The sequence below is a fragment of the Trypanosoma brucei genome, chromosome 9 (assembly GCF_000002445.2).
Source record: "Trypanosoma brucei brucei TREU927 chromosome 9, whole genome shotgun sequence".
Lineage (NCBI taxonomy): Eukaryota > Euglenozoa > Kinetoplastea > Trypanosomatida > Trypanosomatidae > Trypanosoma > Trypanosoma brucei.
The window spans coordinates 2466048-2487433 of record NC_007282.1 but is presented as its reverse complement, the minus strand read 5'-3'; the positions used below and the strand labels follow the sequence as shown (position 1 = coordinate 2487433).

Below are 21386 nucleotides of genomic sequence, written 5' to 3'. Positions count from 1 at the left end.
TGTACCTTATCATCTTCATAATTCTGGATGTATGCTATTTTCAATTGATTCGCAGGTGGATACAAAGACCAAAATACTGCGGCAGTATTAGGAGTGTGGAAACATCATCGTGAATGCCAGGTATGATACTCATCTATTGGGTCATGGATGCGTTGTGAAACGAAACTGACTTCGAGTCCGGTTGAACGACAACAAAGTAGTGTGATGTTTCTGTTCAAAGTCTCATGGATTCGATGCAGTATTTTTAATATTATTCTCCCGATGCTCGTTGTCGCACGCAGTTTTTGTGTGCGCTAACAATACTTATGAACATTTTTATTTTCTAAAATATCACGGTGGAGTAGGTGAGAAGGCAAGCGGTCAGGTCGTTTTCGCTCCATCCCTTCAGCTTTAGAAGCTGAATGCGATATGTTGTCTTCACACGAGCAGCTGCGGGACGTCACATTTCTCTGGTGAAAGGTAGGTGCGTGAGAGAACACTTTCTATTACTTTGACGTGTGTTACACTGTTTAATAGTTTAGCGCAGCGTGTAGTATCGATAGCTACTGTCGTAGCAGTAGAACGGAATGTCCTTCTAAATTTTAAACAAATAAATGTAGATGTTCCGAATTATTATTTTTACTTCGGATGGGATTGCACATATACCATGGATGCCATCGATTTGACGCCATTCACACAAACACATTTGAGGATGGGGCGTGATTGGAGTGATGTTAGCGGTTCCTTGATGCAACTGGGAGCTGCGTATTTCATATTTTCGTGGTCTGATGTAGCTTATGTGATGGAACTCAAATACGGTATTCGCTTAATGTCACCTGCGGAGTGCCAATCACAGCTTTTTTGCCTTTTCTCTGCACAAGGAGTATCTAATAGTCAACGCCGCGCTGGTAATCCGGCTGCAACTGCCCCCCCCCTTTCTGGCTGACTGTTGTACACTATTTTGTCGCTCAGTTTTGGGTTGGGGACTGGTGCTTGTTCTTTGTCAGGATTTTTCTGCTCTCATGGAAATACTTGTTGCCATGAGCTCGATGGTCTGCTTGTTCTCTGTGTACGAATGACTTTGAGAAGTATTTTGATTCATTCGGAAATATAACGAAACGTACGCACTGCTGCTGGCGAGCAATAGTGCAATAATTATTACTCACTTGTGTTTCCTGTCCAATGGAAAGAAGGCTTCCACAGTCTTTCTTCAGAGGTGAATATTTTGCCTAAGAACCACACGACCGTGTGACCAAACAGGCTTCCTCAGGAAACCATTTTATTGTGGTATGGTGCACGCGTCAAGAGTGCTTGGTCGGGTCGTTATTGTTTTTCTTTGTTATTGGGAAGGTGGACAAGGATGCTATCTAGCGTTAATTTGAAATACAGAGAGGGGGCTCCAAGAGGTTGATATTTTCCACCCCTGTCATGACGGAGGAGGGGGGGGGGGAGGTGCATCAGTCGCTCTGGACACACCACTCGTGTGAGAGTGAGCACAGTGCACAAACAGATATCAAGAAGTCCACCGATGGCTGTGTTGGGTGAGGTGCTCAAAAAAAATTATGTGACTTGCTCGTTTGTGCTATGGCTTGGAAAAGCGATAATTAATAGTTGAAGTGGTTTTATTGAATTATTGCGCTGTGAGCAATGGGTTGACATTGCACAACTTTTGTAACTCGAGCGTCGTGTGATGCCATGCGTAACGCTTCCATTTGTGGAAATGACTAAGCAACACAAGACTGGTGCCATTGGATGCGCTCAAAATCACGGCCCCTTCGGTTTTAGGTTTATCTCAATTTAGCAGTGGCGTGCAGGCGAATGTCATGTCGGATATCCCTTTGAGTGTTGCTGACCTAAGACTTTTCCAGGGAAGAGGCGTCGTCACTATGAAAATCCTCTCTATGTTTCAGCGCGGTTTACGCGTTAAATAATCGCATTATCACAGAGATTCAGTTGACACGGACGTTTTTCATGTACAATATGGACTGTGTTCACCCCACAGCGAACAGAAGTATGGAACGTATAAACGTCTTCTGCTCTGCAGCGTACGGTATACGCTTGAGGATGCGGCATCTCTCCTTGTTTTTCGCACGTGACGCATCTGTGTCTTGTTCAAGTGCAGTCGTGAAGGTACTGAAGAGAGAGTTTTTTTTGTTAAATTGTGGCGCGATGCGCATTTCCCTTTGGTTCGTAGCACGCGTTTTGAACCCTTCACTGCCGCCGCTTACGTCCCCAGTTACACCGACTATAAAGGATTTCGATTCTGACGGAGACAAACTCACTGTTGCGCAGCTCACAGGTTTTATTATTGTGTCTGTCATTACGCTGATGCTTGTGGAAGTGCTGTTGGTGGTGCAGATTCGGTTGTTGCGCTACAGTCGTGGTAACGACTGTGAGTCGAAGGGGCCAATAAAACCCGTGACAATTATGCTCACTGACATTGGGAGCTGGACACCCTGAGCTGATGCCCGATGCCGTTGCGACACATCACCGAAGTGATCCGCTCACTGATCGTCAAGTCCGAATGCACCGAAGTTAAAGCTGTTGAGAATTCGCTCATGACAACGGATAAGAGCCAGTTTGCCACCATACAGATTGCTTGCGAGCTCCAGCAGCACTTCCTGCATCACGAGGTGGACAAAATTGCGCTTAATAATTTCTGTCAGCGATTTAAGGAACAATATGTGGAGGAAGACAGCGAGTGCATTCCACCCACTTGACCACTTGACCCCAAGTTATACAAGCGACTGTGGAGTGTTCTGTCTCTGTGTGTGCGTGTGTGTTTGTGGTGCCATCGCTGATATTCACGGAGGCGCCTGGCGAAATGATGTTTTTTGCTGTGAAGTACATGGGGAATATGTCGCGTCCACTGTCTAACGAAATCAACGAGGACGCAAAGCACCTTATGCTTTAATTAAAGAATTTATGTGAGTGTCCAGCCCTGTCAAACCCGTGAACAAAAAACAAGGCTCTCGAATGCCGCTACGTATAGCCGTACGCGGTGCCGGTGTTATAGCACCGCTTTAATAGGCGCTGGCAAACGAAAATTCAGACAGTGCGCTTCAGGAAAATTAATTGCAGACTGCTGATACCACAATGATGTAATTGATGGAAAAGGTAACAATGGCTTGTAACTAACGTTTTGCCTGTGGCACAAAGTAATATAACAAAGGTATAAAACGGCTTGGGTATGTGAGTCTGTTTTTTTTTTCCCTTCACCCACCTGTGGTTTTGGGTAGTTAACAAAATTCCCAGGGAATGCAAAGGTCTTCGGAAGTTTGGATACCCGTACAAAACACTGCGGTGCTGATCATCTCTCCTACCGTATTTTTACGGGTTAGTACTTTTTCCACAATGTAGTTACGACTCCGCGCCCCCTCTGGGAAATTGGTAATCCTGTCATTAATTAGCAGGCGACTACCATGCAGTAATCACACACAGTTCCACAGGGGCACTCGGGGGGAAATAGTAATAATACTCTTTATACGAATATTTTTGCAAGAAAGAATCTGTCCACCGTCCCAAAACACTGTAAAGCGGTGTAGGGTGTTTCCGTACGTTGTTTTGGAGCATTGGATTCCATCAAGCACTGGGAAAGCAATACAACAGAAAACATAGGCGTACATTTTGCTTAAAACAACAATAACAAGACAGAAAGAAGCCGTTTCAGGTGTAACCGCACATTTGATAAGGGGGTGGGTGAGGAAATGCCTGATAACTTGTGTATGCAAAATAAGGATGGTGCACTGCCGGGGTTGGAAGAACGTTTGAAGCAAATTGACAACTGGGCGCCGGGACGAGTCATCTGCTCATTTACTTGAGTGTGATGGACTGAAGGAGTTGTGAGGGTAAGTGGGGCTAGAAACGCAGGGGGGGGGGGAAATCAAAAAAAAAACTACGATCCTAGGTAAAATTAGTCCACGTTAGTAATAGCGCATTTGAAGCTATCACATATCCAAAGAACCCTCAAATTTCGGAGGTTGCTCACACGTAGCGAAATATATATATATATATAAAGATGGGGTAACTCGAATGAAGTTGGTATAATCCGCCCATGTGCTGATGAATACAAACGTAAAGTTGCATTCCTCGTTGGTATAAAAACGATTAAAAAAAACTCACCGCTTCATGCGTTACCCTCGCGCTACAACAACAAGGGGACTTCACCTCACAGAGCAATGCATGGAAAGGAATACAGTCACTCGGTCAGTCAACGAAAACGCGAGAAGATCGAGACCTAACACCGGTGTGTTTTATAAGTGCGTATAAGAAGCACAAGTAACTATCTCAAAAAAAAAAAAATGGCCACCCTCAAAAAAATTGTCGTTGAGGGGCTCCACCAAGGTTACCAAGGGGTTGAAAATGATGTGCAATCTGCCAAATTTAAGGAAACTCTGGCTGAACCTAACGGAAATAACTGCTGAGTATCAAATATTTTGGGGGAAATCACAAGAAGCTGGAAGTGCTGTGTCGCAGAGAATGCCCCAAGCTGGTGAAGATAACACATGTGGATAGAGCGTCAGCACCTGAAGATTTATTTCTGAGTATCTGCGAAAAGGTTACAGAGGAGTTGGGGGTGGTGGTTGTGATGGCGGTATGTGGAGTTAGAAGCACTGAAGGCACGTACGTTCGAGGCACTTGTATTTCTGAGAAAGAGTTACAGGACATGAGTGGAAATGGTAACGGTCTGGGGCTCGATATTTCTTCCTGCTAGTGAATCTTTCAAGCGAGAGTGTTGGTGCAATTAAACCTCCCACTTTTACAACGGTTGCGTGTGGGCAAACATTAGCAGAGGGGACTGCAGGTGTATGTGGATGTGGAAGGGGGACCTACTGAAGGGACAGAACACAAGAGAAACGTCAAATGGCTGAAATGGCTGCGCACAAGGGTGGTGTGTGCTGGGGTGGGGGAAAGGGACACAAAACTTTAAGAAAGTAAAGACTTGTTGTCCAGGGTATATTCACAGTATACGCCTACCCCTACTCTATACATATATGTGTCTTTCAATATACTTGTCTTAATTTTTTTTTTCATTAATACCGATGATTTAACAAATATTTTAGTATCATGTGTAATTTTCCCTACAGTTTTACCAAATGTAAAATGAGTTGTAGTCGAAGAGAGCGTTTAGAGGACTTAAGCAATATGAATTGTGAGTACCGATATTTGTTAGAAAGGTTGACTAAAATTCCCGAGGATTACACGTGCGATCGTGGGTAAAACTTCAAAGTTAACGGTCGTTAAGCGTATACACGGGGGGAACGCTTTGTGTCTAATGCTTGAAACGTTTTTTTTCTTTAGGAGAGGCATGCTAATGTGATAAATGGTAATATCGACATGTATGACCATTTTTCTTGCCCTTTCACCTTGCTTCGTAGAAGGTTAGTTGTTACTCAAAGGTGTGCTGGCTGAAATTGGAAGGATGCTTGGCTTCGGTTCTGTGCATGAACTCCTTGCCTATATCACCTTCATGTGTTTTGGGATGTCGGTGATGGTGGTGTCGAACACGGTCTTGTCGTTCCTGGAGTTCTTCCTCCAGTTCTACCTTTTCGCGGCCAAGGATGGCGAGAACATCAAGCTGGAGACGGAAGAGCAGAAATTTTTCTGGAAAAATGTCTTCACGTACTATCTTGCGACGACGTTTATTGTGGAGTGTTTGGTAGTGTCACTGATGCTCACAAACTTTGGAAAGCGGATTCCCATAACCCTTCGCCTCTATATTGGTCTTGTCTTTCCGATTATCTTAGTATTTTCTGTGATGATGGTTACCATCGGAAAAACAACGGAAACCGGTGCCAGGGTAACCATTATACTGATTGGTTTGATAAACGGAGCTTCCACTGCACTTTGCAGCTCCGGTGCCGTTGCACTTGCCGGTCCCTTTCCAACGAAGTTTTTGAGTGCGTACGTGTGGGGTGTTTCAGTGTGTGGTGTTATCACGTCGACGTTTGCGATTGTTATTAAAGCTTCCACGGAGAGTAACTTCAAGCGTACAGAAGACCGCGTCGCGAGTAGGCTCACTCAGTCACGCATATACTTTGGGTTGGTCATGATTATGCAGTCGATTTCTTGTGGTCTTCTGCTGCTGCTGAGGAAGAACCCTTACGCCATGAAGTATACAGCAGACTTTCGTTACGCGGCGAGGAAAGGGAATGCTGTTGAAGGTGATGACGCTGGAGATGATAATGAACCGAGTAGCTTAGGAAAGGGTCCGGCCGACCAGGATGACGATTTGAAAGCGGATTGCAACGCGGGCAAGAGCAACGTGATGACTTCCACTGTAGACCCTGACACGATGAGGGACACGGACCAGGTTGAGAATATCACGAACTCGCAACAGATGTTGAAGGCGAGTGCGTTGTCTGTGTTCAGGCGTGTTTGGCCCATGTTAGCCGTGTGCTTTATTGCGTTCTTTACCGCCTTCCTCATCTACCCTGGTGTATTCTTTGCTGTCAAACTGGGGCCGGATGACAACGGCTGGTATATGGTGATCATTCCGATGATGTTTAACTTGGGAGATTTTGTGGCGCGCCTTTTCGTTCAGTTCAAGACTCTGCACGCATCACCGCTCTTTGTGGTGATTGGGACGTTTGCGCGTTTGTTGCTCGTCATTCCAATTGTGCTTTGCGCATACAGTGTGATTAAGGGCACGACATTCCCTTATATTCTTTGCTTCCTCTGGTCGCTCACGTATGGCTACGTGGGGGGTCTAGCGGGAGTCTACGCGCCGCGTACTGGTTCGCTGACGACCGCTGGCGAACGTTCTCTAGCAGCCAACTGGGCCGTTAGTTCACTGCTGTTTGGTATCTTTGCTGGATGTATGTGTGCCCTGGGTGTCAATTCGGCTCTCCCGAAAGATGAGTCACAGTAATGTTACTTGGATTTTGACACCGCCGCCTAACACTTTAGGACAAATTCTAAAGGCACAATATAACTAACATCAGCTTAAGCAATAGGAAACTTGAAGGTAAGAGACATTAGGTAATAATTTCATTGGAGACGTTAAGAAAGGGTAAAGTGCAGTAAGGATGATTTCAGCCCGCCAAGCTACATTTTTTTTTTGCAGTAAGAACATTATGCTCAATATTTTTCTGTTTCCACCTTCTTTCATTTTATCCACGCGCATCAATAGCCTTACTAAACAGGTGTGGGAATTTCGTGTGAACGCGTGAAAAAATAAAGGGGCATTGACAATATTGCTCATTACATTTTTGAACATTCTATCCTAAGAAAAATATGTACATAACCCGAAAACTGCCTGCTTTCTGTAATGGCATGTGAACTTTTTTTTTTGCATTCACGCGGACAAGCAGGGCGCAATGGTTCCCATCGTTCACAAGCCGCGATGAATTGCGCGGAGGGACATTGGTCCGGCACCGCGATCACCTAAACATGCTGATTAATTTTCTGTTGCCTGCTTTGTTTGAGTTGTATGAAAAGGAGCATCATGGTAACATGTTTGTATGCTGAATTCTCTTCTTCTGTTTCACCCGGGTTCCAAAACTGCACAAATTGCATGACAACTTCCTTGCGGTCTGACAAATGTAGGCATGCGTCTCTCTCTTTTCCCCGCCTGTTTATCCGCACAAAGGAAGGCTGAGGTAACCACACGCACGGCCAGTGCCAGTTGAAATGATGTGAACGTGTGCGGCACTCTTTCGCCCTCTTTCAACCACAGTATCGTAGTTGGAGTTCGGCCTACTGCGAGTTCCCTTCCTGCAGTGGAAACCCATTGAACAGAATTTTTCCACCACGGGGCGTCACTTTCTCTCTAAAGAAAGAACTTTTTGCAGTTTGCTGGTATCGAACAAGTGTGCACATAATACGGAACAGAGGAGCACAACATCTGCAGAGGATGCTGCCAGCTGACTGCACACAGGTCCCTCAAATTTTTATAATTTGTTCTCATAAAGGGGAGCCAAAGAGTTCCTGAGGTCCAAAACCGCACGCTGAACCTTAGGGTTGGGATATGGGTGAGGCTTTGTGACCCTCGTCTGCGGAGTGTATTTGGTGTTGCGCAATCTCCACTATGTGCTACATTTTCTCGTGTGGAAAAATGAAATGTGTTTGAATCCCAACTTTGGCTACAGTGTTCTAGCGCGCGTTTCCTTTGCCTTGCTTATCACTTCTGTAGTGTTAGTGAATCTGCTCCCTCCGTCCTTGTTTGCGCTCAGATTGGCTGTTGGAAGGATACCATCCCCCAGGTTGTTTAAAGCAGATAAATATATGATTAGTGGGCGAGCATGCGTGTTGAATGCTCTCGTTGAAGTTCGCGATGGTGGAAATAGGGAAAGAGCCCATGGTGCCTGAAAAAAACAAACAAACAAATAAACCTTCCTCTTCTTCCCATTTTATCTTTAACACCCCCAAAGGGTAGTTACATGGGGATAATTCCGAGTAGGGACTCTCTGGGAGGGAAACGCTACTCGTCTCGATCTTGATGAATCATTGCTGAAATTTCTTCCAAAGGCGATCGGTTTCATTGTGTTCTTCCTTCTTCCATTCTTTTTGCCGGCTTTCGCCTCTGCGCCCCCTGAAGATCTCTTTTTTTTTTTTTTTGCTTCACCTGAGTCCTTGCTCTCTTGTGCGTCATTAAAGTTTTCTTCGGTCAGTGTGGCGCATGCATATAATTTCCTGTTAAATATTTCCTGAAGAATCTCCCCTAGTTAAAGAATTACTTCAAGTCCACTTCTTCGTTACTTCGCTGTTCCAGTAGAAGTGAACCGCTTTAGTAGCCTCGAAGGCAACCAACTATGGGGTAAAATAATAATAAAGCTGTTGGCAGCCAGGAAGCTAACCTTTATTGGCGCCTGCAGCGCTCCAATCGGCACGTAAACGTCCGGTATAAACTCCCTTTTTTTAATATCCTAGCATTTCTCAACCCTGTTGTTGTGTTGCCCGTTGCTTTTTCCATTCTTCTTTTGTGACGAGGCGGATTTGGCAACTTATCAGCATTTGCACCGGCCAACATACTTCTGCTAGAAGGGGCGCGGAACCACCCTCTCAAATATAAGCGCTGAAACCTCGCATTTTTTCAAGCAATGAGGCCACAGAAGCTGAGCCGTGGAGAAACTATTCGAATATGCGGTCCACAATTTCGGGGCAATTTCATACGATGTAGAGGTATTATATAAATAGGTGAGTCTAAATAAATAAAAATATACACAAATATGTTTGTGCTTTAACATCCCCTTGATAAGCGCCGCTTCCCTACGCGCGAGGGGGGATTTCTCGAGAGCAAGATCGTCAGCTCGTGGAAACTTCCGCATGGTGTTTTGCATTGGTCCGCGAGTGAAGTTCACACCCACATCGATGCCGTCCATTTTTTCCCTCAGGGGATAGCTCGTTTCTCAAGACATAACACGACAATGGGCACCAATGCGCTAATATGCTCCCTTCTGTTTTTGTTCTTGCGTTCATGTTGTGGCTATTTATTTGGCGGCCGCCGCTCCTTTTGTGGTTCCATTCCGGTGAAGAGATGCTCCAACATAACCTCTCCCCCCCCCCCCACACCACATACACGCTTCATCCGTGTAAAATCATCCTGCTTTCCAGCCCTCACGCGGCGCGATTATTGGCGTTCCTTCTTCTGTTCTGCCTCTAACCTGCACGCACCTTATTGGTTGGTGTCCCCTTCAACCTTTTACTAAAGTGGGGCAAGTTCTTTTCAGTTCACCATCAAACTTCACTCGATTCCATCTTTCGCTTCACGCGTCGTCAACGGCACCTTCTTCATCTTCCTAACTGCTTTTTTTTGCCCCTGTCGAGTCAGGCTTCCGCCTCGATACTACTTGACATTGTCGTGAACCGCATGTTTCTAAACATTAAGCCGCTCTTGTCAACGGAAGACGAAATAAAGAAGGCTGCTTCTTTCCCTGACGACAATGTTCCGGGCCGTGCAGCTGCACCGCTGAAAACACCTCCCTCTTTTGCCAACACCGGTGTTCATGCATGTACGTGTGGAAGGCGTCTGCTCACCCCTCAAACCGCCAGCCACAACATTCGTTACGCCTTCCTTCTTCCGCTCGTCTTATTTCCTCGCAGGCTCAAACCCTTTACTCCGTGGCACCGCCAACGACCCACACCCATTCCTTTCCAAATGTCTGCCTCACGGTTTCCTCATTCATGCCCTTGCTTTCCCTCACAACAGAACCCGCTTCCGTCAACCATCAATCAGCAACGCAACGGTTCCTTCAATGAGCAAAATTCCTTTTTTTTTGGAATTTTCTTGTTAGAGCTCGCACAGTGCCGCCACGGTGAAGGCTCTTAAGCGTATTCGGAACCATGGCGAGCCCGCGTTCCACAATTTTCAGCGCAACTACCGCATCGGATGCTTTACCGAACATCACCACAGAGTGCGGTGGTAGCCGTCACCTTGGCCCCAAATGTATCGATTCGTCTATTGAAACGAATCGCGTTATATGAAGAATACAAGGTGAGTAATACTGCGGTCACGGGAACATCGCCATTTCAAAAGGACGTGGAATACACTTTCTGAACAAGTTCTTCAACATGGAAGGTGTTTAAATCAACGCGGAAGATGCCCACTAGCATCTGAAACTGAGTCATTGAAAATGGCAGGAAAACCGGATGGCGGCACCGATGCCATTCCCGCAGGAGTGGTAAACATTTAATGAAGTGGTGGATACAATGCACAAAGAGAGGGAACTGCGGTGGATGACAGGGAGTTAAGCAAAAAAAAAAGGAGGAACCTAGAGGAATATTGGGCGGTGGATCTTGCGGGAGGGGAGGGAGTTGCGCCTACTGAGTCAAGCAAAAGCCCCCCAAAATGATATCACTGAAGTGTGAACGAGTTAAATGTCCGTTGAGGAGCACGAGGCGAAAGAAAAGGGAGGCGAGCAAACAAACAAACCACAGGACACACTACCCAAAGGAAAATGACACTCAAGGAAGCGAAATTTTTTAGCACCCAAAACCTTGATGGACGGAACCTGGAAAAACGGACCATTGTTCAGGACGTGAGAAAGTCGCGGTTAAATGGAGCCGCAGACTCTGCCGCCGGCGTACTAGAACGCAAACCAGTAAGTATCCAACACAACGGATCGCCTTTCCACACACACACACACCAACACACATATAATCGACTTCGTCAAGGCGGCTGCCTATGAAATGAAATGACTCTCCGGAGTTACGAAACAAAGTGACTGCGTACATTCAATTGAAACGGAAGGGTGAAACGTCGCGGCGGAAGTGGTGGTGACAAAGGGGTCGACCGCGCAAATATAAAGTTGTTTTGCTTATAAGGTGGGCCCAGGGGCTGAGTTTAGCACGCCAAAGCAAGACGGGGTCAGCAGTAAGCAAGCGAAAGTGACCCTCAAAGTGAAGGCGAATAACTCAAGCCGAAGAGCCACGTTTTTTTACATTATCGTGTACGTGTCACTTCTGGCGCATGCAAAATACGCTAGCGGTGTGGACGTATCCCAAACGATAACAGCGATCGTCGTCAGCCGAACAACCCACCAACTAAGATGTTTGAGCACAGTGTGTGTGATGTAATGATGGACATGTGCGACCCTTTTAAAAAGTCTGTAAGTGCATGGAAATAATTACGGCGCTTGGCCGAACCTTGAAGAGCTATGTGTAGCAAATACCCATACAATGTCCCATGCGTTGGGCACTAAACCTTCCTCTTGATTTTATGCATCGTTTATCCCGCTCAGGGCAGCAATTTTCCGGTGATGAGTTGCTTGGCGCACTAACGGGTGGCTGACATTAACGAATTCGCTACTGCGGCTACAACAACACAGCCCTTTTTTAACTCAAAATCGAAGGAAAACATATACGATTAGGATGTGTTGCTTGTGAAGCCTTTCTTCTCCGTCCCTTTCACTCTCACACGAAGTGGGCTGTCCACCTGGCCGTCTACAAACGAATGTTGAAGGCACCGCAGTTGTTATGATGCTTCAGGGCATTAAAAAAAATAAAGGAAAACAGAGAAAAAATAAAAAAAAGGGAAGGGGACGCAAAAGGGAAGGTGAAGTTTGCTCCAGTGAGGGGCGAGATGCGGCGGCAGATCACCGGAATACACACCATTGGCGCATGCACCCATGGAGCGGTTTCCTTTTGGTAGCAATAAAGATGATGCAAACAACCTTCGCCCGTTAATGCTTTTCACCACCATTCATTTATCTTTTCCCTACATGTGGGCCCCAACAAGGAGGTCTTACACCACCTTTATATCATTTCATTCCTCACCTCGTGGCGCTCTCTTTCGTGTCACTAGTTAAAAGTGGTTAACAGTGACTTGTTTGATTAACTATATTTCGTTTTACGGTGCGGAGGAGGAAGGAAGGAAGGAAGATAGGAGGAAAGGGATAAAGATGCGATTCCCCCCTCTTCAAATGCAAAAATGAAGGTTTTACGCGTGGGCAAACGTACCGTGCACAATTAGCGCCTCGAGTAATATATACAGAACGTTTCCATTACCTGGAAAATGTACGGTGCCACATGGGGCCGTATACGCTTTTATTCACTGCAGATGGGGCCTTCACCCTTCACCGCAGCTTTTTTCCTACTATTCCCCTCTTGAGCCCGTTAATCTTCATGTTATTTAAAGGATAAGGAACAACAACAACACCAAGGCGCCATTAAAGGGCGTAATTCATGATGATCCGCATAGTACCACCTAAAATAAGGACGTGTCAGCTGGGCAGCTGGATATTTGCCCCTCAACCAACCACTACTCGCTGCGTGTAGTAAAAATCCACCACTCGTCACTTATCCAGTGGGTCGACCACGAAGTCGGGGTCGGTCATTTCTTCAACGTTGCAGACATCCTCATAACTTTTCAAAACCTTCTCCCGGGTGTATTTGTAAGTTATGACGGTCGTATTTCGTAATGCTTCCACGACACTCTGCCTGTAGGTACTGTTTCCCGCAAGGTTCCTATACCAAGGAAGGCGAGTAAAGTACTTCGGGAGATACCGTAACCACTGGTGGGGATTTCCTGTGAAGTGGCCGATCATCGCACGCGTGTTGTACGCCGCTGTTGGGTAGTAAAAGTATCTCTTGTCATAGTCAAGACTAATTATTCCACGCCGTATTATGTATTTGGGATCCACACCCGTTGCATTTCCTGCGCTCCAAATGAAAAGTATTGTCCACATGGTCTGATCGCACCACCATTTAGAGGATGTCTCCCTGAACTTTAAATAGACATTAAAGGCCTCTTTATACGCCCATACCCGGCCCACAATTCCTCCACTGTTGAGGTGTCCACGCACGGGAGGTGGCAACCCCAGAAGCCGCTCAGCACCGAATGTTTTCGCTTCTGACAGGCCCATGGCGTAAAACCTTGCGCATCGATCCCAATGCGACTCATTTTGCGGGTTGTATGTGATGTTCAACTGGGGAGCATAACAATCTGGTTCTGCCATGTGAAGCATGGGCGGCCAAGCGTCACCTCTGTATATAGCCGTTTGGTTAAAGAATTTGGGCAGTGGGGGAGACATTTTTATGAACGGGTCTAGCATCTCTTTTCGATTGATCTCATCAGTGAAGAATGTGTCCGCACCATCAAACATAACTAACACATCATCATCATGGAGACCCTCATCATCCAAGAAGTTCAATAACCAGTTTGCCCGGATGGTGTGACTGTAATTCCCACCCATACCAATAGAAATTACAGAAACATTCGTGACAACAGCAGTCATCAACATTCTGCACCAACCTGGAGAGGGTCGGGTCTGAACAACAACAAAAATGACTCTCGGATTCCTAAATGGGACTCGCCGACTAGTTGGTGCATCTAACCATACCTTCCCCCTATATTGCCAACCCTCAGAATTAATTTCAGCAATGAAGGCTATAAACGCCACCACGCATGCCACTGCAGAAAGGGATGCACCCACTGTGTTGACTGAACACTTTTTACCATCGACGAAGCGGAGACACTGCATTTCGCCAGGTCTCGACGCTGCTTTTTATCGCTTCACAGTGTCTTTGTATATGTGTATATGTGTGTGAATGAGGGGGGCAGATCGTCTGCATGTGCATTATTCAAAAAGAAAAAAAAAGACTCTTGTTTTACGGTTGTGAGCGAGGCGCAGAGCTTAGCGGTGGAAAGTGCACGCACCTCGTTGGACGCACAGAAGGGACATCGAACCATCTTCTTGACTCCCTAAGGGCATCGTCAGCTTTCCTTTTATTTTATTTTATTTTGAGGGGAGGAGAAGCACAGGAACATCAATAAAAGAAATCAAAGACTGCGTTTGCACATGCACATTACACCTAAGTTAACTCACTGACTGGATATTGGGGCGAGACCCTTTGTTAACGCACCATTCACACAAGGCTATGGTAAGCTCATCTTATTGGCAGCAACAATTATCATTTCTCTGGCTCCTCTCAGACCGTCTGCCGGTGCCGTTCTCCCGGCGGGGTCTTTCCAAATTGACTGCATTTCTATGTCCGCTTTTACTGCCTGCCCATTGGCTGGCTAGTGGAACAGGTTGTTGTCTCATAATCATTCTCACTAAGGCCTCAACTGCTACGGCAACTCCGGCACCAGTCATTGCGCTCGTTTCTATAAAGGGAACGCCCAGTTTGTCGGCCAGGGCTCTGGCCCGCCCAATTTCAACGGCCCTTCTTTCGGGGAGATCACATTTATTTCCGACAAGTATTTTGCTCGTATTTTCACAACCAAAACTGTTGAGCTGCGAGAACCACACTTCGATATTGTCGAAACTCCCAATTTGAGTGGTGTCGTACACCATTATGGCACCGTGGGCGTCACGGTAGAACTGTGCTGTCATGGCTCGGAAACGTTCCTGGCCGCAAGTATCATACATTAAAACCTGAACTGTCTTTCCATCAACGATAACGTAATGATTAACGACATCAACGCTGAGGGTGGTGACGCATTGATCCCCGAAGCCGATAGCACCAACGAGATTCTTCAAGAATCGGGTCTTCCCAACATAACTATCACCGACGAGTATAATCTTAAAAATATAATCAGGCGTGCTTCTTAGCGTTTCCACCCTCATCCGCCGGTTGTGCGGCTGTGTGTTAACTCCCACACCGGCAGCCGCGGTAGGCTTATACATTTTCCCCTGTGATTGCTCGATGACTTCATTTAGCAATTTTTCCGCCTCCTCGCGTGCCTTTTCATCCCGTTCCTTCATTTTAACTAGGGACATAGAGGCATCTACCAAGTATCGGTTAGCGGTACGTCGCCCAGTCACCTCTGCGCGACATATGGGACACACAGTTGTAGTTGAAACACAACCTCGGCAAAATATATGCGTACACGGCAATAGTTCTACAGGATCTGACCATTGCTCCAAGCAGATGGCGCAAGCCACAACATCAGAGGCGGGTGCTGGCATTGGTGATGGTGAGAAGGGGACAAGCCCCGGCCGCCAATAAATAGGTGCTAAAAACGCCTTAGGAACCGCTATTAGTTATGTAATTAAAAAATGGCAAATAAGGGGGAAGTGATGTGGCACGCAAGCACGCGCCTGTATCGCAGCTCATAGCTGCTCCACCGGATTGTTGGCACATGCGCAACGACCAAGCCTCGGCACTCGCGGCTAAAAACAAAGATATCGACTGTACAAATTACTTGGCACATAATCCGTGTATTCGGAGTTCCACAAGACGCCAACGGACCTCCAAGCACTGTTGTTGGCCCCTCGTGGGACCTTTTTGGGGTAGTGAATACACGAGTCCTGCGCCGTACCCCCACCAGTTGAGCATTTAAAATTCATAGGCGTAGTGACCAATAGCAATTTCTGCACAGTTTTAGCTCCACTGAACCTCATGCCTCCGTATTTCACTCTTACTACTCGTTCCTTGTGCACACCCGTCATTTGGAAAAAAAAATACCACCACTGATTACACCCAGCACTATGCAAGGAAACAATTTGCACCACACGCCGGCAAGTACCCGTCAACCACTTTCCAATGAAATAATAACACTAAGCCCCCTCGCATACAGTTGTTTTTCCCCCCTAGATAAAAAAGGAAGATATATCCAGTTACCCATTACTTTTCACTCTCAACCCAACATGTGCCAAAAACCGGAAACAAGTCAAGTGCAACGTCTTTTTTTTTTTTGCAAAGACAAAGGAGGCACGAGGAGACACCGTAAGCACACTGCGTTTTTACACACCAGAAACAGAGAAACAAAAGGGTATTTCATTTCTCAACCGAATGCTCCACATTGGTCGCATGAGCATTTGAAATCAAGCAACATCACCGCTTTCATCGATTGCTAGAGAAGTTCTCCAGTGCAACTAATGGAACACGAACTCTTAAAGTTTTATCTAACAAACACAACAATTCAGTTGAAAACACAAAGGACATACACACGTGTTCACAACACCCACTGCGGTGATATATAGACACTGCTGTCAGAGCGCCACCATCGACACCGTTATAGAACATAATACACTTTAGCACGCATAACACACGCACACAGAGAGAGATAGAGAGTTGTACTCTCCCACTCAATGCGCGCTTCTCAATCACAATAAAGCATTCGTTGCAGTGATTACAAACCTGATGTGCATGCGAGCGCTCTTTTTTCAACCCGTTCGAAAAAAAAAAACATTGACCGAATGTCCATGTGGTATTACACAACAAGGCATGACCTCACCTCACACTTAGCACATCGAATCACAAACATCATCCATGTCACATGATTTCAGTAGGATGATAATCCAGCCGAACTTACACATATCATGAAGAATTTTTAATACGCTACTCAATTTCCCTTCTGTGGTTCAATTATGTAATGTATCTTACCTCACCAGAAACACTTATTTAACAATCCCCCCCCCCCCAACAGCGGGACTATTAAAGACACAAAATGTTCCTTTTACTGCGCATAACTCTTCGCAACGCACCAATTTGTCACCAGATGTGTTGTGAAAAGTTCTTTTTTGAATCCCAAACGCAGAGTTTCTTCATGGGGATACCATCTGATGCGCGTATATAATGCGTCGGCAGTGCCGCTCATATGTACCAAAAGTAGACCACGCGTAACACTGCTTCACCTTTTCCTTTAACAACTTCCCACCTCGCTGCTCCTTATTGTTTACTTGGACTGATTTTTTTTCCTCCCTTCTCTGGCGTCTGTCACGTTAACGCTACCATGTGATGACGTTTCTTTTTTTTTTTTCCCCTGAAAATAGCAGCAACAGCCACTTGATATTCCATATGCCAACGTCTACACAAGAACTTGCATGCGTAACACTACAATCCCCCTTTTAGAACATGTGTGATGAAAATCTACCAAATATGGCAGGTGAACCTAAGGAACAAAAACTGTGCTGCATCATGATTCATTTATAGGGAGGAAGCTACCGGGGGATAGATATAAACAGCGCTGATCAAATACGCATCATCTGATTATGGTAATGGAACGCGCTGCGTTTACCCAGCAAAAAAAGTATGCCAATGATGGCTACGCGAGCAATCATATATCCCCATCGCACTGGAGAAAACTGCATTTGAGTAGTGGTGTTATAGCCGTGATGGAAAGGTAAAGGATAAAAAAGGAGAGCCGCACACACGCAGGTAATCCCATATACTCCAGTTCATACATCACTCTTAGCTGAGGGAGAAGTTAAACACGATCGAATTAAAACCAAACAAGCAACAACTCTCCATGAGCAAACTCAAATACTACAGACTACAAACAAGCAGTCAAATTTGATACAGGTATCACTTTGCACATAACCGGTAGCAGCACACCTACCGACGTGAGAGATATCACATATCAGTCCCCTCGCGGAGCGTGCAAAAAGCTTTTGACAACAGCAACAATTGCCGAAAGTCACCGGTAAAACATCTGCACCGAAAATATCACAAACACCTCCGCTGTAGTGCACCATAAACTTTTCTCATGACCGAACAGCATGTGAGCCTTGGATGGGTCTGGTGGTACAGGTATTCGGTCCAATTAACGCTCAAAATAAATAAACAATGCAAAACATCGTACACAATTGGTATTATGCACTGCCGGTCAGTATGTCCACACAGCACCACAACCACCATTATAAGGTTAGAAATACGATTAGGATTTGGACATCAAGAGGATAAATCACGCCAACGGACGGCAGCCGTCGTGCCATGGAAAAAAATGTGAGAAAGAATTGAACTGCAACTATGATCCAAATTTCCAAGTGAGCAACATAGTAGCAAGGACAGATGGAGAAGGGCACATATCATAAACCGAAAGTGAAGTATTGTGCAGAGTGCTCCGAAAGATCGAATGAATGGTTGAACAAAGCACAAGAACCACTAGACATTAATTCGACATCTTTTCATATGCAAATGAACTTATGGCATACATAACTGAATCGAAGTCTCTGAGTGTTGGGACACGCCAAAGATGAGAACGTTCATTTACGGACCAAAACGTTAATTACATTCCTTCCTTCATAACCTTACCGAAGCACACACCCGAATCGTTTTTTGGTATTGCAGAGTTCGCATTGTCGTTGCTATCACAACAGCAGAAATGAATCATCACCTATAAAAGTTTTTCTAGGATGATTATTGTAAGATTGACAGAGAAGATAAGGGGCCATCAACTCAACGATCACATTAGAAATGAAGCGACTATAGAGGTAAAATAATGGGACGACACAATCATTTATGGTGACACAAAGCCATGGGATGCAAAAAAAAAAAAAAAATACCAACCCCGAGCGGAAGAGTAAATTGACTTCATCTCATTCGCACAACGGTTACGAAGTTCTCCATATCATAGGAAAGCTCGTGGCAGGTAACAAAGTTCACAACGACATATTTGCACAACACCGGATCACACACGACGCTTGAATTCACTAGACAGTGCCTCTAATGAGGAGGAAAACTTAGCACATGAGTTTTCAACTTCTGAGGGGGAAACTGCAGCGAAATAATAATAATAATTGTGGAATCCCTTATTATGATATCACGAGAGCGAACCAACATAAACAGGTATAACGACACCATCTTACTTCCACCCGTAACGATCCAGTCACTAGGACGAGGGTAAATAGTTTATTACCACGCTCCGAACCTCACGATGACAGTATCAACAATGTCCAATACTTCGCCCCGGTTTTTTTTGCTCGTAACACATAACACACATTTGAGTAGAACCGAAAAATGGAACCAACAGAGCTGGTGCCCCATTCCCGTGGTGCATACTCAGTACTTTTCTGCATTACTATTCGTTTTTTATTTTTGAAAAAAAAACACTGAAAGTTATGTGTCCAATAACAGTTACGACTGTTTTCAACGCAGTTTCGTTACTCATCTGTGCACCCAGGCACAACAGCGTCGTATCTTCCGATATCATGTTTTCTTTTTACCTCCATTTCCCTGAGCGCACTATGTACAAGTTATATGTTATAGATAACACATTGATGGCTTGTTTTCGCTAAGCGGATGACCCCTCCCTTGCATGACGAAATTAAAACACATTATTGCATGTGATGTTACATACCTTTCCACATTAGCAGCAACATGAAAAAAATAAATCCACTGCGCTGCCATTTGCACTGACGGCGTTTATCGCCGGAGCTGGGGGCATTCACTGCTCGGAGCCCATCAGTGATACACTATGAAGATCCTTTAAAAGCTAAGTACTTTTCACTCGAATATATTGCCCATATTTGTCAGTAAGAATAGCGAAATATTCACCACTTGGTTGTTTTTTCCACTGGAATCTTGTGGCGGGCAATGTGCGTTGCCCATTAACATTCAAATATTTTTCTTGGCAAGTTTCGTGGCGTCCACTTTCTTTTTTCCTTTTTACACTGAAATGTCACATAGATCCCACGCCTTTTCACAAAGAATCCCTAAGCGAGATCATCAGCCGGTTCCCAGTTGCTTGGAAGCAACTCACCACAACCGGTGATCATCCAACCGAGGTAAGGGTCATTTCATTCAGGCTGCAGAAAGTTCTGCGGGATAAGCTGCAATTTGCTAAGTGAAGGGATGTGGGTCCCATCTAAATTTGTAGTGGCGCGCTTAAACTTCTCTGGTTTTTGTTTTGCACCCTCCCAAAACACAAAGTCGTGTGGGGTTAACCGCAACTGTATTTATGTTGCACCACACTTTCCGCAGTAAGATATCTAAAAAGTTTAGGACACATTTTTGAAGCGTTCATCACCACAGCTAACTCGTACCCTCGACATTTCCCCTGCCGTCTCCTTGAGGGAATGGGAAGGAAGGAAGGAAAGGGAGGGGAGAACATTACCAACAAAAAATCGCAATACCAGTTGCCTTCACGTCAATATTCACAAACTCGTAAGCGTCCAATTAACCGGCATTCCCCCTTTGAGCACACGCGCCACCGCCTCACCGCCCCGACCCGGTTTGAGGACCAACAACAGTGCGATATTTCGGATAAACCGCAGGTTGGCTGCAGCGAATCCGCTTTCCTAACAACTGCGGCCACAACACAACTCACCCGGATTCAATTACGGCGGTCCACTACATGAAACTGTCTATTTATATTTTTCAACAACGAGTTCCGCCGACCCACCGCCGCTATCCAGTAACGGAGATGGTAGAGGAACGCGGCAACGCCGAGGTGGACTTGAGTGCCTCGGTGCTGCAGCGTGGCCCCGTCCCCTCAACTGCGGTGGGCAGTCAGGTCTTATTGCCGTTTGGCGAAGTGATTGTTATAAATTTTGTGGAAGTATCAGGGGCGAATGCGGCGACAGTTCAGCCACATCGGAGTGGCTTGACTGTTGGAGGTGGTGGAAGAAGTGCCCTTCCTTCGCCCTACTTTCATTGGCAGGACTGAGGCAACCTGCTCGCCTCAAGAAACGCAGTGGGGCATTCGAGGTGCCCTGAGAAAGGGAAACTAAAGAGAAATATGGACGCCGCCAAATACGCGCTGGTAACCGATGTAATGCAATAAAAGTAGTTTTGCGCCGCCTTGTTATGCTGACGTGCGCCGCCGCTCACGCGCTCACGTATTTTAATGGGATCTTTAGTTTGTTGGGGCCGTGGCCGCCGGTGTGTGGGTGTGGTGGCATTACAATGCTGGAAAAAAAGAAAGAAACAATGGGGGAGACGTCTAACGGATCAACTGGGTGGATCGCCCCCCCCCCCCCCACACACACACAAGGGCTGCAGAAGGTGCTACGAGCGTGGAGAGCTTTGGTAACGTGCTTCCCTGTAGGCACGTTTGCGCATTTCATTGTGGATTTGGTTAAACCGGCGAGGCTTGCAGCTAAGTGCCACAAACGCGTTGCTTAGAAATGTCTGCGGTGAATTCTCGTTGCGCGATCCTACTATGTGGTAATATGCATATGCATACGTATGTATACGTATACACAATATATTTCGACACATCTAAAAGCGTCTACGGATATTTAATGTCAGTACTAAGGAGGAAAGGTGTACCGACCAACTGTCGACTCTGCCTGCAG

General features: G+C 45.8%; 11 protein-coding genes and 1 pseudogene across 11 annotated transcripts, besides 3 other annotated features; 7 read left to right on the top strand and 5 right to left on the bottom strand.

Annotated features, from left to right (window-relative positions):
- Window positions 1-646: 646 nt before the first annotated feature.
- On the top strand, window positions 647-925 carry Tb09.244.2000 (hypothetical protein, unlikely; the record flags this gene model as incomplete). The annotated part of the gene is made up of 1 exon (XM_822642.1): window positions 647-925. One exon carries the CDS (start codon window positions 647-649, stop codon window positions 923-925), a length of 279 nt encoding a protein of 92 aa, XP_827735.1.
- Window positions 926-1950: 1025 nt separating this feature from the next.
- Tb09.244.2010 lies at window positions 1951-2439 on the top strand (annotated as a pseudogene).
- A 971-nt stretch (window positions 2440-3410) lies between these two features.
- Tb09.v1.0860 (hypothetical protein, unlikely) lies at window positions 3411-3605 on the bottom strand (the record flags this gene model as incomplete). The annotated part of the gene is made up of 1 exon (XM_822641.1): window positions 3411-3605. The coding sequence occupies one exon, from the start codon at window positions 3603-3605 to the stop codon at window positions 3411-3413; it is 195 nt and encodes a 64-aa protein (XP_827734.1).
- Window positions 3606-3975: 370 nt separating this feature from the next.
- Window positions 3976-3996: a sequence feature (AT_rich).
- Window positions 3997-5401: 1405 nt separating this feature from the next.
- Window positions 5402-6850, top strand: Tb09.244.2020 (nucleoside transport protein 1; the record flags this gene model as incomplete). Its single annotated transcript, XM_822640.1, has 1 exon — window positions 5402-6850. The coding sequence occupies one exon, from the start codon at window positions 5402-5404 to the stop codon at window positions 6848-6850; it is 1449 nt and encodes a 482-aa protein (XP_827733.1).
- A 2107-nt stretch (window positions 6851-8957) lies between these two features.
- On the bottom strand, window positions 8958-9302 carry Tb09.244.2030 (hypothetical protein, unlikely; the record flags this gene model as incomplete). The annotated part of the gene is made up of 1 exon (XM_822639.1): window positions 8958-9302. The coding sequence occupies one exon, from the start codon at window positions 9300-9302 to the stop codon at window positions 8958-8960; it is 345 nt and encodes a 114-aa protein (XP_827732.1).
- Window positions 9303-9347: 45 nt separating this feature from the next.
- On the top strand, window positions 9348-9629 carry Tb09.244.2040 (hypothetical protein, unlikely; the record flags this gene model as incomplete). Its single annotated transcript, XM_822638.1, has 1 exon — window positions 9348-9629. The coding sequence occupies one exon, from the start codon at window positions 9348-9350 to the stop codon at window positions 9627-9629; it is 282 nt and encodes a 93-aa protein (XP_827731.1).
- Window positions 9630-9790: 161 nt separating this feature from the next.
- On the top strand, window positions 9791-10249 carry Tb09.244.2050 (hypothetical protein; the record flags this gene model as incomplete). The annotated part of the gene is made up of 1 exon (XM_822637.1): window positions 9791-10249. One exon carries the CDS (start codon window positions 9791-9793, stop codon window positions 10247-10249), a length of 459 nt encoding a protein of 152 aa, XP_827730.1.
- Window positions 10250-11913: 1664 nt separating this feature from the next.
- Window positions 11914-11951: a sequence feature (T-rich).
- Window positions 11952-12282: 331 nt separating this feature from the next.
- Window positions 12283-12313: a microsatellite.
- A 400-nt stretch (window positions 12314-12713) lies between these two features.
- Window positions 12714-13901, bottom strand: Tb09.244.2060 (expression site-associated protein; the record flags this gene model as incomplete). Its single annotated transcript, XM_822636.1, has 1 exon — window positions 12714-13901. One exon carries the CDS (start codon window positions 13899-13901, stop codon window positions 12714-12716), a length of 1188 nt encoding a protein of 395 aa, XP_827729.1.
- Window positions 13902-14312: 411 nt separating this feature from the next.
- Window positions 14313-15143, bottom strand: Tb09.244.2070 (small GTPase, putative; the record flags this gene model as incomplete). Its single annotated transcript, XM_822635.1, has 1 exon — window positions 14313-15143. The coding sequence occupies one exon, from the start codon at window positions 15141-15143 to the stop codon at window positions 14313-14315; it is 831 nt and encodes a 276-aa protein (XP_827728.1).
- Window positions 15144-15536: 393 nt separating this feature from the next.
- On the bottom strand, window positions 15537-15815 carry Tb09.244.2080 (hypothetical protein, unlikely; the record flags this gene model as incomplete). Its single annotated transcript, XM_822634.1, has 1 exon — window positions 15537-15815. The coding sequence occupies one exon, from the start codon at window positions 15813-15815 to the stop codon at window positions 15537-15539; it is 279 nt and encodes a 92-aa protein (XP_827727.1).
- Window positions 15816-15854: 39 nt separating this feature from the next.
- Tb09.244.2090 (hypothetical protein, unlikely) lies at window positions 15855-16223 on the top strand (the record flags this gene model as incomplete). Its single annotated transcript, XM_822633.1, has 1 exon — window positions 15855-16223. One exon carries the CDS (start codon window positions 15855-15857, stop codon window positions 16221-16223), a length of 369 nt encoding a protein of 122 aa, XP_827726.1.
- A 4672-nt stretch (window positions 16224-20895) lies between these two features.
- On the top strand, window positions 20896-21213 carry Tb09.244.2110 (hypothetical protein, unlikely; the record flags this gene model as incomplete). The annotated part of the gene is made up of 1 exon (XM_822632.1): window positions 20896-21213. One exon carries the CDS (start codon window positions 20896-20898, stop codon window positions 21211-21213), a length of 318 nt encoding a protein of 105 aa, XP_827725.1.
- Between the last annotated feature and the right edge of the window lie 173 nt (window positions 21214-21386).